Source organism: Ictalurus furcatus, chromosome 12, assembly GCF_023375685.1.
Source record: "Ictalurus furcatus strain D&B chromosome 12, Billie_1.0, whole genome shotgun sequence".
Classification (NCBI taxonomy): Eukaryota; Metazoa; Chordata; class Actinopteri; order Siluriformes; family Ictaluridae; genus Ictalurus; species Ictalurus furcatus.
The window spans coordinates 23,099,041-23,112,225 of NC_071266.1; the positions used below are offsets into that span (position 1 = coordinate 23,099,041).

Below are 13,185 nucleotides of genomic sequence, written 5' to 3' on the forward strand. Positions count from 1 at the left end.
CAGAGTCAGGCGTGGTCTTTTGAAGCACTTTATTAGGAATATCTGCACACCTGCCCGTTCATACCGTTATCCAGTCAGCCAGTTATGTGGCCTGTACCTACTGTAACCTTGAGTTGGTCTTGAGTTGTTGTAGGCCATCCACTTCAAGGTTTGGGATGCTTTCCTGCTCGCCACGGTTCTAAAGAGTGCTTATTTGAGCCGTTTGTGGCCATTCTCTTCTGACCTCTCTCATCAACGGGGTGTTTCTGCGCTCAGAACTGCTGCTCGTTTGATGTTTTTTGTTTGTCGCACCATTCTGTGTAAACTCTAGAGACGGTTGTGTGTGAAGATCCCAGGAGGTCAGCAGTTTCTGAAATACTCAAATCAGCCTGTCTGATAACAACAAACTCATTCTGATATTTGATGTAAACGTTGATTGAAGCTCTTCGGTATCTGCGTGAATTTATGTTTTGTGTTGCTGCCACCTGATTGGTTGACTGGATGATCGCATGAATGAACAGATGTGTAGCTGTTTCTAATAAGGTGGCCAGTGCGTGCGTGATTTATGTACGGAATAAAACACTTGGGGGTGTGCTCTTGTAGGAAAATAATGAACGTAGGGGGTGGTGTGATTCGTAATCGTATAAGTTTCCAATGATTATTTTCCAGCACGTCTTGAAGTGTTTTTATTCCTCTTACACCACAGCATTATTTATTCATAAAAACTCTGTGGTATTAACAGTTATCGTTACTTTGTACTGAAACTCATTAAGTAGCTGTGCCGGATTTCCCGTAAACTGCACCGTTACGACTTACACACAGGCCACCGTTACACTGAAATATACACAGGAAGTCCATCTATAACCGGTTACCATTGAGGTGAAATCTAATGCAGTGTACGGACAGTATGTCGGTATTAAAGCAGTAATATTTTCTGACACAGAATCAATTTCTCTCAAAAGGAATGACTATTTCAGTCGTTTTCTTTACATTATCGGTCTTTGACCTCCATCCAGAAACTGCCATGAAAAAGCCTGGGAAAGTAAACAGGCCCAGCGCGTAATGGATTAGTCTTCTCCCGCCCAAAAGCCAATATATCAGACAAAGACAAATTCCGATGAGGCAAATCCCATGTAAACATCAAGCACCAATTTTGAGCCTCATTAAGCAAATTAATGATTTGCATTTAATCAATCCTGCCTAAACTCCGAGCAGGAGAATTTTCCAGACAATTTCCAGATTTATCACCGTCGTCACAATGAACAATCAATCGAAATTTGAGTGTTTTGTTTGTTCCTGAAACAAGATCTGAATGCAGAGTATTTTTTGCTGGGTATATGCGTGGATGCGGTTTATTATCTCTTATGGAGAATATGAAAAGAGGTGAATTCCACATGTGAATTTCTCAAAGCACATGTGGAAATGTGTTCAAATAATGAACCATTCGAAAAGAAAATCACATGACCTAATTTACACGTGAAAAACGAGGTGCAAGTAAAACCATGGGTGAAAATTTTTTTTAAATCATGAAAAAAAAAACCCACGTTTTATTCAAAAATAAAACTGAATGTGAAATTTTGAATAGATGCAAAACACATGAAAAATTCAAATGTGAAAATAAAACAAACAAACAAAAAAAGACAATTTTTTAAACAATTATTTATCTAAAGCTATCTAAAAATGTTACTATAATTTTTTTTTTTTTTTAAATGACATAAAGAATAAAACCACAAAGATTTTAAACATGAAAATAAATTAATGTGAAAATTAAAGGGGGGATAGGGGGGACGGGGGGGGATGGGGGGAGACACTGGTAGTACATGAACCTCCATATGTCAAATTAATACGTGAAAATAAAACCGTGTGGAAAATTGAACATGTGAAAATAAAATCACATGGAAAAAATGAAAACAAGAAAATAAAACTACATGCAGTGTGTTTGAACAATTTGTGAAACAAAGGAAGCATGTAAGAAAATCTGGAGACACGCACTACAAAAAAAAAAAAAAAAAAAAATCACCAAATCTGTGAAACGTAACGTGATAACGTGAAAGTGTGTAAAAACCGCGTGTGCTAAAATTCACACGTGACTCATGTGCTTCTTCACACATGAAGTTCAGGAGACATTTTTGTAACTGCTAACAGTAACACAGCGTCATCATACATGTGTTGAGGAATTAAAAGTTCACACGCTTTGACTGCTTTGACTCACCATGTTGATCTCAACCATCTGCTGGAGGGAAGGAACTCGAGCATCTGGTGGCCAGAGTGTGAGGGGTGAGCGACGATTCCTGGATCTCACTTCCCGGATCTGGACGTGAACTTGTTCTGGCACCAGGCTTCCAGATGTGAGATGTCTTCTACCAGTCACATCTGTAATTACTGAGCTCCAAGCTCAGGTTGACAAATAGGATCCTAGCACATTGTCTGTAGACCTGCTGACCTGATGGGACAACTGCAGTAAGTCCAACAATGTGTCTGTAATGAATGTTTTATTAGAAGGTATTTGGTTTTTGTGCAAAATCTCTCACATTAATTGCTGCCTTGTGCTACACTGATCCATTTCGTTTTAAAAATGCAGAATAGCAGTATAGTCATTGCATGGAAATATATCTGGACCCTGGGATCTGAAACCTCAAAATGCTCCCCTAGAAGGCAGATGAAAGATGAGAATTTGCCAACTGGGATTAATTGTTGAATCGGTCTTGCGTTCTGCAAGAACATTGAGTGCTAATATAAAACCCCTTTACTACTCTGAGTTCTCTGGGTAATAATTTCCTCGTTTGTGCCTGTGGCTTTGTATATATTACAGCAAGCCTTCAGAACACAGAGTGTTTCCTGTTTCAACACTGAGCAGTGGAATACAGAATGAGTGTGACTGCAGGGTGAATGAATCAGTGCAGGGTGACGGAATAGAAAAGAGGGTACTTTTAGATGAATACAGGTCAAGAGCTTCGGTTCATGCTCACATCAAACATTAGAATGGGGGGGGGGTTAGATATGAATGACTGACTCGTGGAATATTTCTCGGTTCCACATGGGCTGGTTTGAATATTTCCAAAAATTGAGTTTACACAGAATGGTGCAAGAAACAAAAAACATCCAGCGAGAGGCAGTTCTGGATGCAGAAACGTCTTGTTGATGAGAGAGGGTCAGAGGAGAATGGCCAGACTGGTTTGAGCTGACAGGAAGGCTGTGGTAACTCAAATAATCACTCTTTATAACCATGGTGAGAAGAAAAGCATCTCAGAATGCACAACACTTTGAACTTTGAGGTGGATGTGCTAGAACAGCAGAAGACCACAATGGGTTCCAGTGCTGTCAGCCGAGAACAGGAATCTGAGGGTCTTGGGACGCACGTTCGCCTCACACCTCCAGGATTGGAGGTCCGATTGCCGTCACAGCCTTGCATGTTCTCCCCGTGCTGTACTCCAGTTTCCTCCCCCAGTCCAAAGATTGGACATGCATGTTCAAAGTGTCCGTAGTGTACTGTATGAATAGGTGTGAATGTGTGTGTGCAATGGATTGGCACCCTGTCCAGGGTGTACCCTGCCCTGTACCCCATGCTCCGTGGGATAGGCTTCAGATTCCCTGTGACGCAGTAGGATAAGCGGTATAGAAGATGGATGGATTGCTTGGTCTTTTTCCAAAAAAAAGTGAATGGTACTGTAAATGTATGTACTTAAAATAGCTCATCATATTGTAGTGGGAGAAAATCATTATCCATCCATCCATCCATCCATCTTCTATACCGCTTATCCTTTTCAGGGTCACGGGGAAACATGGAGCCTATCCCAGGGAGCATCGGGCGCAAGGCGGGGTACACCCTGGACAGAGTGCCAATCCATCACAGGGCACGATCACATACACATTCACACACCCGTTCATACACTACGGACACTTTAGACACGCCAATCAATCAAGCTACCATGCATGTCTTTGGACTGGGGAGGGAAAATCATTATAGTTTGCAAAATTTATTTACAAATTAAAGACATAAAAGTTGTGATTGTTGCATAAGTATTCACCCCCACTGATATGAAACCCTTACATTGGTTATTTTTTGGAAAGAGACATGTTTATTGCATCAAATTTTAAAGAATTACATTATTAGCACATTTTGTCAGTATCTAGGTGTATGGCCCAGTGTTTATTGCTCTATTTTACCCAGTAGTGTAATAACAGAGACTAGATCTTTTTTTTAGTCCAATCTAATCCGGAAAGGGCCGGTGTGGGTGCAGGTTTTCATTCCAACTAAGCAGAAGCCACACCTGAGTCTATTGAAAGCCAAGATCAGCTGATTAAACAGGTGGAATCAGGTGTGGCTCTCGACTGATTAGAATGAAAATCCACACCGGCCCTTTGCGGATAAGATTGGACACCCCTGTTTTAGTCTCTTTCAGGATTACAATGTCCCCATCCACAGGGTTTAAAGATTGATGAGGATGAAAATGATGTAACTGATATGCTACAACCTTCAAAGTCATCATATCTCAATCCAACAGAACACTATATGGAAGATTTTGTAGCGACGTGTCAGACTGCGCCTCTCTACCACCACCATCAAACCACGAACCATCTTTAGGAAAAACAGTATTCATCCCTCCACTACAGTTCCAAAGCACACTGACACTGTTCCACTGTTGGCCCAAGTTCTTACTGAGATGCTTTATGTTGTTTGGGGGGTTTTTTCCCATTTAATTTGTCTGTAATTCTGGCAATCAAGATTCAATCCTTCTGTCATCTTTCATGGATATTTTCTCCCTGTTTCAACGCATTCTTGTCTATAGCCTCTGCCCCTACAGTGCCTCTTAATCCCACACTCGGGGCCAGTCCCTGCTTAAGTAAGTTAACAAAGACAGCTGCCTGGAGCACCATCTTGAAAGGGGTGCCATTTTATTCAGCCTTCAGCTGTATGTTGAATTGATTCGAGTGCTCAAAATGTAGTCAGCGCCTGAGCGTCGCCATTTAAAGAGCCACTTTAATTCTTCACACACAGCAAGACACGACCGACGGCTTTGTCTGGTCAGGTCAGGTGTATCTGGCTAGCTCTTCTGGTCAACTGGAATAAAAAATGTTGTCAAAAAACATGATTTCCTAAAGAATTAAATTCAAATTTGGGATATTTATTATAATTGTTATTATTATGTTTGTAATTATTTCTTGTAGGGTGGCACATAGTAGTCTAGTGTCATCTCTAGTGCATGTTCAGAGTTTATGAATGTGTTGAGCATGGCAATGTTGTAGAATTTAGGTGAAAGTATATATATATTTCATTTGTATAATTTATAAAACCCATGGACACAAAAAAAATCAACCTGTAGTTCAAAACTATTCAGCAAACTGCTAACACTGAACTAGCATTCCGTCATGTACCAAAAAAAAAAAAAAAAAAAACTTGGCGCGAGCCAAAGTACCCGTATGTTCGAATTTCCAAACGCGTTCTCCACTTAAAAAAACAAGGTAGACACCGGAGGTCACTTCTCGGCCGCCGTAATATATATGTTACCCCTCTGAAAAAAGTAAACAATACCCTTAAAGATTTAAAGACACTTCCCGACACGCGTGTTTTGGTTATGTGAGATTTCGCTCCTGCGCGCCTGTGACAGAAATACATTTAAAAGGGTAAGTTTGTGATTTATTCGCCTTAAAACCCGAGTAAGGGGGAAGAAAAAAAAGTGCTCGAGCTGCATACATGTCATTTACTGCCTCGTGAATGCAGCTAACGTTAGCTGGCTAGCTGCACGAGACAAAAGGTAACTAGGCTACAGTTTAGCAGTGTACAATCTGCGGACTGTTTATATTTATAAATGTGTATATATTGTTTTAACAAGAACATATATTAATACAAATAATTGAGATGCATTAGTATATCGAGGGCCTGTAATCAACTCTAGCTAATATCAGCTAGCTGTGTTTACGTTATGAATAACATCACAGTGTGGGTGAGAGAGAGTTTGGTTAAAGCTTTATGAAGTTATTTCTGATTAAAATAAGTGAAAGTGACTGGGTTAGTTGAACACGTGTATATTTTATGTTTACTGTTTAAGGGAAAACAACCTGATGGATTGTCTGCTGAGACGCGTTGTATATTTTGTTACAGGTTTAATATATTTGAGGAGAAAGAGTTAAAGGTGCAATTGTCGCTTTTTTTAAATTATTATTATTTTCTTCGTTGCTTGTATAAATAACCTGGAAGATAAAATGATTAACAACAACAACGCATTAAGCCGTGGTCTTGAGAAAGTGTATTAAGTGGTTGAGAACACCGTCTTCCAGAACTGGAATAAAGTCGGTGTGACGTTGGACATTCGATATTCGCTATGTGGAAATTAAGGGACCGTCTCTAAAGTTACATACGACATTGTTAAACACGATTCTAACTTCAATAGCATTTGAAGGGAATGACTTACAGTCATATAACCAACTGTAGTTGGTTGTGTGACTGTAAGTCATTCCCTTCAAATGCTATTGAGCTTTAAATTATGGTATATTTTGTGTATGGGCCCATTCTGTAGTGTGAAACATGGCAATATTTATATATGATTTAATAGCTAATTTTTTTTTTTTTAAATATCAAAAATCTAGTCTCATACCTGACACCTAGATGAACACTTTACAGTTAGTTGTGTGACTGTAAGTCATTCCCTTCAAATGTTATTGAAGTTAGAAACGTGTTTAATAATGTCGTATGTAACTTTAGAGACGGTCCCTTAATTTCCGCATGTCCGCGAATATCGAACGTCAAACCGACTTTATTCCAGTTCTTCTGGCCCGGAAGGTTTGTTTTGTGTTTGGATGCACCGCTAGATGTGTTCACACGCACCCGGTTTTAGTCATCCCGAAGGAGTTCAATCAATTTGCAGATTCAGAAAGTTCTGTTTATGTGTACCTTAAATATGGGATTCAAATATTCGTTTATACGTGCGTTACGTACGATTCGAACAAAACGTCTGTGCAAGAGCAAGACGTAAATAAATATACGCCACACTGCATTTCTGGCTTTTCCCGATTATTTCAGATCTACACCGCTCCTTTCAGTCGGCTCGACTGAGGAGTTTTACATGAATCCTTTGAGCTATCGATCCGATCACTAACTTTGGATCATTTGGTTGCATGTAAACGTACCTGCTGTAGATCCTTGGGGTGGGAAAGGTTCAAGTGTTGAATCCACCTAAGTGTTAGAAACCTAATCTTGGACGTAACAGTCGACCGACTGATCGGTTTTGCAGATTAACCAGTACAGAGAACTGATCGGTTATCGGAAAAAATCCACACCGATAGTTTTTCTATTCAAGAAGGGTCCTCTGTCATTATACGGTACGAGAGCGGCCACTACAGGTGAAATTAAGACTATCACTGATTAATTTTGTCGTGTTATTTGAAGTGTTTTTTTTTGTATTCATTTTGGACGTCTCTATTTTTATTTGTCATTTGGAGTGTTACTTTTTGGTCCAGTTTGGATGTATATCTTTGATTTACTTTAATATTTAGTAATAGTACATATACATTAATATTTATTTAATTTTAAAAACTACAGTACATGTACAGTACACTCAGTACTGTTTATTTTTGTAATAAAGTTCAGCGATATTTTACGTTTGAGTGCCATGTTTACGTTCAGTATCGATTTTAAAAACGATCAGTTGATTAATCGGTTATCAACAGGTACCGTCCAACTTGCTTATCGGTGTCGGTAAAATCCACTACCAGATTTCAACCTCTACTTAGAAAGGGGGGAAAAAAATACTAATCTTGCCTAATGTACGTTTAACATTTAAAAAATGGGAGGTATGTTTGAGAAAATCCACAGGAAAGAGAGGAAACAATTTCAGTTTTTCAGAGTTTCCCCGCACTCTTTCGCTTCACCCTCAGCACTTTCCACCATAGCTGTTAAACTCTCCATTCTGATTGGTCAGAAGGTGTTGATTTCATTTTCTAAGACACGATGAAGTTTTCTTTAAGAAAACGCTTACTTAACAGTCAGGGCAACTTTTCCGCTTTGCGGTTCCTTAGTAACGTGACGAGCTGCATTTTTGTAAGTCATTCATTTCAAGCGTGAGGCTGGTGAAGGAGTGACCGCTTATAGCTGCTTTAATATACGCGATAACAGGAGCGAACTTGTCGTGCAGAACTGTGTAACTATAAAACTGGTTAAAAAGCACGCCACGTCGTTTGTTAATAAATGATACAAGTTCATCGTCTCCGAATCGCTCTGCTTTAAGAGGAAGAGATTGCAACGCACGCAGTTAATCAACAAGCAGCTTCGCGTCACCCTGTTGCTGATTATTTTCCCCATAACAACACTTTAACGCCTTCCAGACAAAGCCCTGCCCATCGTTCCTGACCAACCGGAATCAAATGGTGCGCATGGTGTTTGTACAAGCTGTTTGACGGTAATTCTGATCACGTTTTTGTTGTTTTTGGATGATGTAAGTAGGATGTGTCATGTCATGTGTCGTTTATGTAAATACAAGTTAAATACGAATCCTTTTTTTGTTGCTGTTGTTCTGTATGATAATTACAGCGTTATATTGTTAGTACTGGCGAATTGTAGTGCTATAAGAGGAACGAAACACATCAGGATGTGTGTTACAGGAAAATAATCAACTTCAGGCTAGTAAGAGTCAGTAAGTCTGCTTGAAGATAAGATGAGATAAATTCTATTGATCCCACACTGGGGAAATTCCCTTTATCTTTTATAACTTTCCTAGAACAGCGTGCATATCGTGTTTTTTTTTTTTTTTTTCCCCTTACTTATTATTTTATATCTCCTCGTTACTTTTTTACTATCCCGTCGACTCGTGAAGATGATACCGAGAGGGGTGAGGTGCTTGTGTGAGAGCTTGTATGCCGATCTCGCAGAATAATTAACGTTTCAAGGAAAGCTCCTTTAGGTTCTTGTTTGCGTGTGAAGTCTCTGGTAGGAACAGCTGTGGAAGTAATAATTGTGTCTCCTCCATGTGTGCAGATGGACGTGGTGTGTTTCCGCCTGCCTGGCCACAGCGACGCCGCTCTGAGGAACATGAACTCGTTGCGGGAGCAGCGGCACTTCTGCGACATCACCATCATGGCCGGAGGCAGGCAGATGTTCCGGGGTCACAAAGTGGTGCTGGCTGCCGGATCGGCTTTCCTCAGGGACCAGTTTTTACTGAACCCCTTCGCAGAGCTACAGGTGTGACCCGGGAGAAACCGCTGGGCAGATATCGGGGTTTTTTTTTGAGGGGGGGGGGGCGGTTCTGAAGTCTCCAAGGGGTCTGTAGTAAGGGACGTGAGAGCAGTAATTAACGATGCAATAGGTGTTTATTATTTACGTATCTCTGAACCTGATCTAAACGTTTCTCAATGTGTTGAGCGTAGCACCATTTTCACCGTTACTAATGAAGCCGAGAAGCTCATCGTACGGGACACTTGGGTTAAGTTTTGTCGGCTAACTGTTTTTAACCTCGTTGCTTTTTGTTTTTAGACCATGTGACTGAACGAGTACAGTGTGGAGGGTTCGATATGAATGAACTAATTTCCCACCCTGTATAATAATAATAATTTTAAAGATATTTCAGGAAGCATTTCAATGTATTGGTAGTTTCTACATTTTAGGCTCGGTAAATGAACTCGACTAGCTTAAGTAGAGCCCAGGCACGGAGCCGTAAGTGAGGGTCGGTTTGCAGGGGGATGGGATCAACCCCCTCCTGAGGAATTCAAGTACTCACTGATCCTGTGTAGTACTGGAGCAGAACGCACTTCTGTAGTCCGTCGTTAATTACGTCTCGTCTTCCGTTCTACTCGAAGCTCGCAAAACCAGATAACACTGCGACGTTCTGTCTGAAGTAACTAGTAACAAAGTTCCTCCTGTTTTATTTGTTGTTGTTGTTTTTCTGCAGCAGGTGTCAGTGCTGCACAGCTCCACGGTGATCCGCGAGCTGCTGCAGTCCTGCTACACGGGCATCCTGCAGTTCAGCGCCAAAGAGATCGTAAATTACTTAACGGCGGCCAGCTACCTCCAAATGGAGCACGTGGTGGAGAAGTGCCGGATGGCCTTGAGTCAGTACCTGCAGTCTAAGAGCGGCATTTCAGGAGTGAGTCCGATTCGGTCCGACGCTTTCGGATTTCATGCCCGTTCGTCTCTTTTACGTTTGACTCATTCGGATGTCACTTGTGCAGGGTGTAAAATCAGAAGAGTCCCAGGCGATGGCGGCGATCGTCAGCGGAAGCACTCGTTCTCTGGACGACACGTCGCCTCCTCCTGAGCGTGCCTTGTCGCTGCAGCCTCACAGCTCGGAGGAGGATCCGCAGGTCTCTGGAGTCGAGCACGCCGCTGTTCAGCAGCACAAAGATGAGGCCGATTTGTCCATAGAGCGGGTAAATATCTGTTAACGGCTTTGTTGGATATCTTGGGTCAAACCCAGGCCGGGGAGACTTCAGGAGTGTCTACAAGTGTTTGCTATAAAACCTTCAAGAAAATATTTCAGCACTGAATCGAATCGTTGAGTCGTTTAGATTAATCGTTCAGTTTTTTTTTTTGGCTAAATCAATAAGGTACTGATGTGTGACTAACGTGTCAATGTTGCAGCTTCGAGCCTCGGAGGACGAAGAGAGCAGAAACGACTTCAGCGTGTTCGAGGTGCGCATCAGGGACGAGCACCACGACGCCGAGGACAACGCAGGAGTCCAGGAGGACGGCGGAGACGTGTTCGCCTTACGCCAGGCCGTACATCCGCACGCAGAGGATCCGAGCAGGGATGAAGGTGGCGCGCCAGGAAGCAGCCCACGCGGTGGAGTGCGCATCTGGAGGCGGAGATTCGGGGAGCCCAGGGGCGGCCGTGGGCGGGGCTTCAAGCACAGGAAGCGATACACCTATCGCGAACGAAGGCCTTTGGGGAACTTTCAGCAGGCTTGGCGCTTTCCCACCTCCGAGGAGATCATGGGGAGTTTCGGAGCGGGGATCGGGCAAGACTACTTGGCTCTCGGAGAGGGTCCGATGCGTGTGGATTACCAGCCGTCGGAAGGCCAAGGAGACGCGGCAGGTTCGGATGGCGGCCCCGGTCACTTTAGCATGGACGGAGTCAACGCCGAGGACGACGTCGGAGTCGTATCGTTGGCCAATAACGAAGACGATGGCGGTGAGGACTCTGTGGCAGTCGTGGGCTCCACGTCCTGCGTGACCGGCTCGGTGGCGTGCGAGCAGTGCGGCCTGGCGTTTTCTTCCGTGGAAGATTTAGCCGCGCACTCGCGCTCCACCCACCTGCTGTACGTGTGCCCGTGCTGCGGCAAACACTTCAGCCAGACCAGCAACCTGAACCGCCACATGGCCGTCCACCGCTCGGCCAAGCTCCACAGCTGCCCGCTGTGCCACAAGACCTTCACGCAGAAGTCCACGCTGTCCGACCACATGAACATGCACAGTGGACAGCGGCCGCACGTCTGCGCCTTCTGCCGCATCTGCTTCGCCCACAAACCCGCGCTGCGGCGCCACCTGAAGGAGCAGCACGGCAAGACCACCGCGCAGAACTACCTGGAGATCCAGAGAGAGTGCGAGGAGCCGGCTATAGCAGGAGGAGGAGGCGTTTAAGATGACTTTTTTTCAGGAGGGGATCTAGACGAGCATTATTGATCTGGTGAGGATCAAGGGCCAGAGTCTGACAGAATCTTAACCTTCTACGACGTGTGAATCCACACTCGAACACACACGCACACATCATGTGTTGATGTTTTTTAAATTGACCAATTACACTAATCAATCAAGACATGTTTGGTGTCTGACATTTGCTTCTTTCATTATGCACTGGAGCTTCCGGGATAGTTTAGTGAACAAGTTACAGGTTCTTGACCTTTTACTATCCAACTTCGTCTCCGTTTTACCGACCGCTGTTTTGAGTAATTTTATATTTTAGTACTCGAGTACAAAAAAAAAGGGCGGGAGGGGAGGGGTTAAGTAAGAACTTACTCAGTATTTTACGTAGTTTACACGACAAAGCGGGCGGTCGACTGAATAATTTTTCTAACTTTATACTGCCTCGTTTCTCAATCCGGACACGAACGGATTTATCTGAAAATCATTCACAGCAGCTTTCTCGCTCACACACACATTTTTGGTATTGATGTGGGGGAAAAAAATACAACTTTACTAACAGACTGATACACGAGGCTCATTAACAGTATCGCGTAAAACCAAAGCAGGTGATTTTAAAATAAATGAATGTAAAAAAAAAAAGTGTTTAATATTTTGTTTTATTATTATTTATCTTTCTTCCTGTCTTTATCCGTATGAATGCTCACTACATATAGGATCGAATGTAGATGCGCAGTAGAAACGTGTATTTTAACGTAACCCGCACCCGGTATTCCCTCTCGCGTTTTTACACGCCGCGGGATTAAAGTATCGGCACCCTCGGCTGTGCTCACTCTCGCGCAGATATTAATGCCGTCGCCGCAAACCACCTTTAATTAAACCGGCTGTATTTACAAATGAGTTGGGGTTTTTTTTCGTCGTTGTTGTTTTTTTACATTAGCCTCACCGCTCCAGAGCAAAACCGGATGACCAAACATTGTCTTGGCTGATCGCTTTGCCCTTGAGGGGAAAGTATTAAAAAAAAAAAAAAAATCAGTCCTCCTTCAGAGTCAGAAGACACACAGGGATGCGAGGAGCCTTAAAGATCCAGAAGTCAGAGTCTGGCCTTAAGTCTGAACGTCAGATTATTTACGTCGATGCCTCACTAGCCACGTCCTGTTCAGCTCATTCACGAGGGCCTGGGTCTTGAGACGTGTGAACTTCCGTGCCTCATTGATAAATTAGTATCTGAACACTGTGCTGACAGACTGCATTGTGGAGAATAAACAAAAACAAGAACAAAACCCGTGTCGGTGTAATGGTCTGTACGTGCGTTCGGTAAATATCCTGTGACTAGTCGATTAACCCGGTTAGCAACAAGCCGGTAACGTTGTGATGGAGTGTAATGTGTTTTGTTTCATGTTGTGTCTTTAGCTACAGTATGTTGTCATTTACAACCAATTAAAAAACAAAACAGGGAACCTTTTAATGGATTTCTTTCCTTCATTTTTCTGCAAAGCATTACGGACTTATTAAAAAAAAAAAGACGACTTGTACACACGTTTGTGTCTGGATGTTTTGTGTTGTCTGTCCTAAGTTAGCAGGATGTTAGCTTTTATACCGCAGCGTTGCTGTGTGAGGGAGCAGTCGATTTTAGC

General features: G+C 42.7%; 1 protein-coding gene across 2 annotated transcripts; it reads left to right on the top strand.

Annotated features, from left to right (window-relative positions):
- Positions 1-5,368: 5,368 nt before the first annotated feature.
- On the top strand, positions 5,369-13,087 carry LOC128615383 (zinc finger and BTB domain-containing protein 12-like). Of its 2 annotated transcripts, none has more exons than XM_053637426.1 (5): positions 5,369-5,604; positions 8,951-9,154; positions 9,864-10,055; positions 10,141-10,338; positions 10,550-13,087. In XM_053637426.1, the coding sequence occupies exons 2-5, from the start codon at positions 8,951-8,953 to the stop codon at positions 11,546-11,548; spliced, it is 1,593 nt and encodes a 530-aa protein (XP_053493401.1). In that variant the 5' UTR covers positions 5,369-5,604; the 3' UTR covers positions 11,549-13,087. The 2 variants fall into 2 exon arrangements, with proteins under 2 accessions (XP_053493401.1, XP_053493400.1); XM_053637425.1 differs by having other exon boundaries at positions 5,373-5,604; positions 9,861-10,055.
- Positions 13,088-13,185: the final 98 nt, after the last annotated feature.

Coding starts and splice junctions, on each gene's coding strand:
- LOC128615383 (XM_053637425.1), top strand. CDS start 8,951: ATGGACGTGGTGTGTTTCCGCCTGCCTGGCCACAGCGACGCCGCTCTG. Junction 10,056..10,140: donor CTAAGAGCGGCATTTCAGGA/GTGAGTCCGATT, acceptor TCACTTGTGCAG/GGTGTAAAATCAGAAGAGTC. Junction 10,339..10,549: donor CCGATTTGTCCATAGAGCGG/GTAAATATCTGT, acceptor TCAATGTTGCAG/CTTCGAGCCTCGGAGGACGA.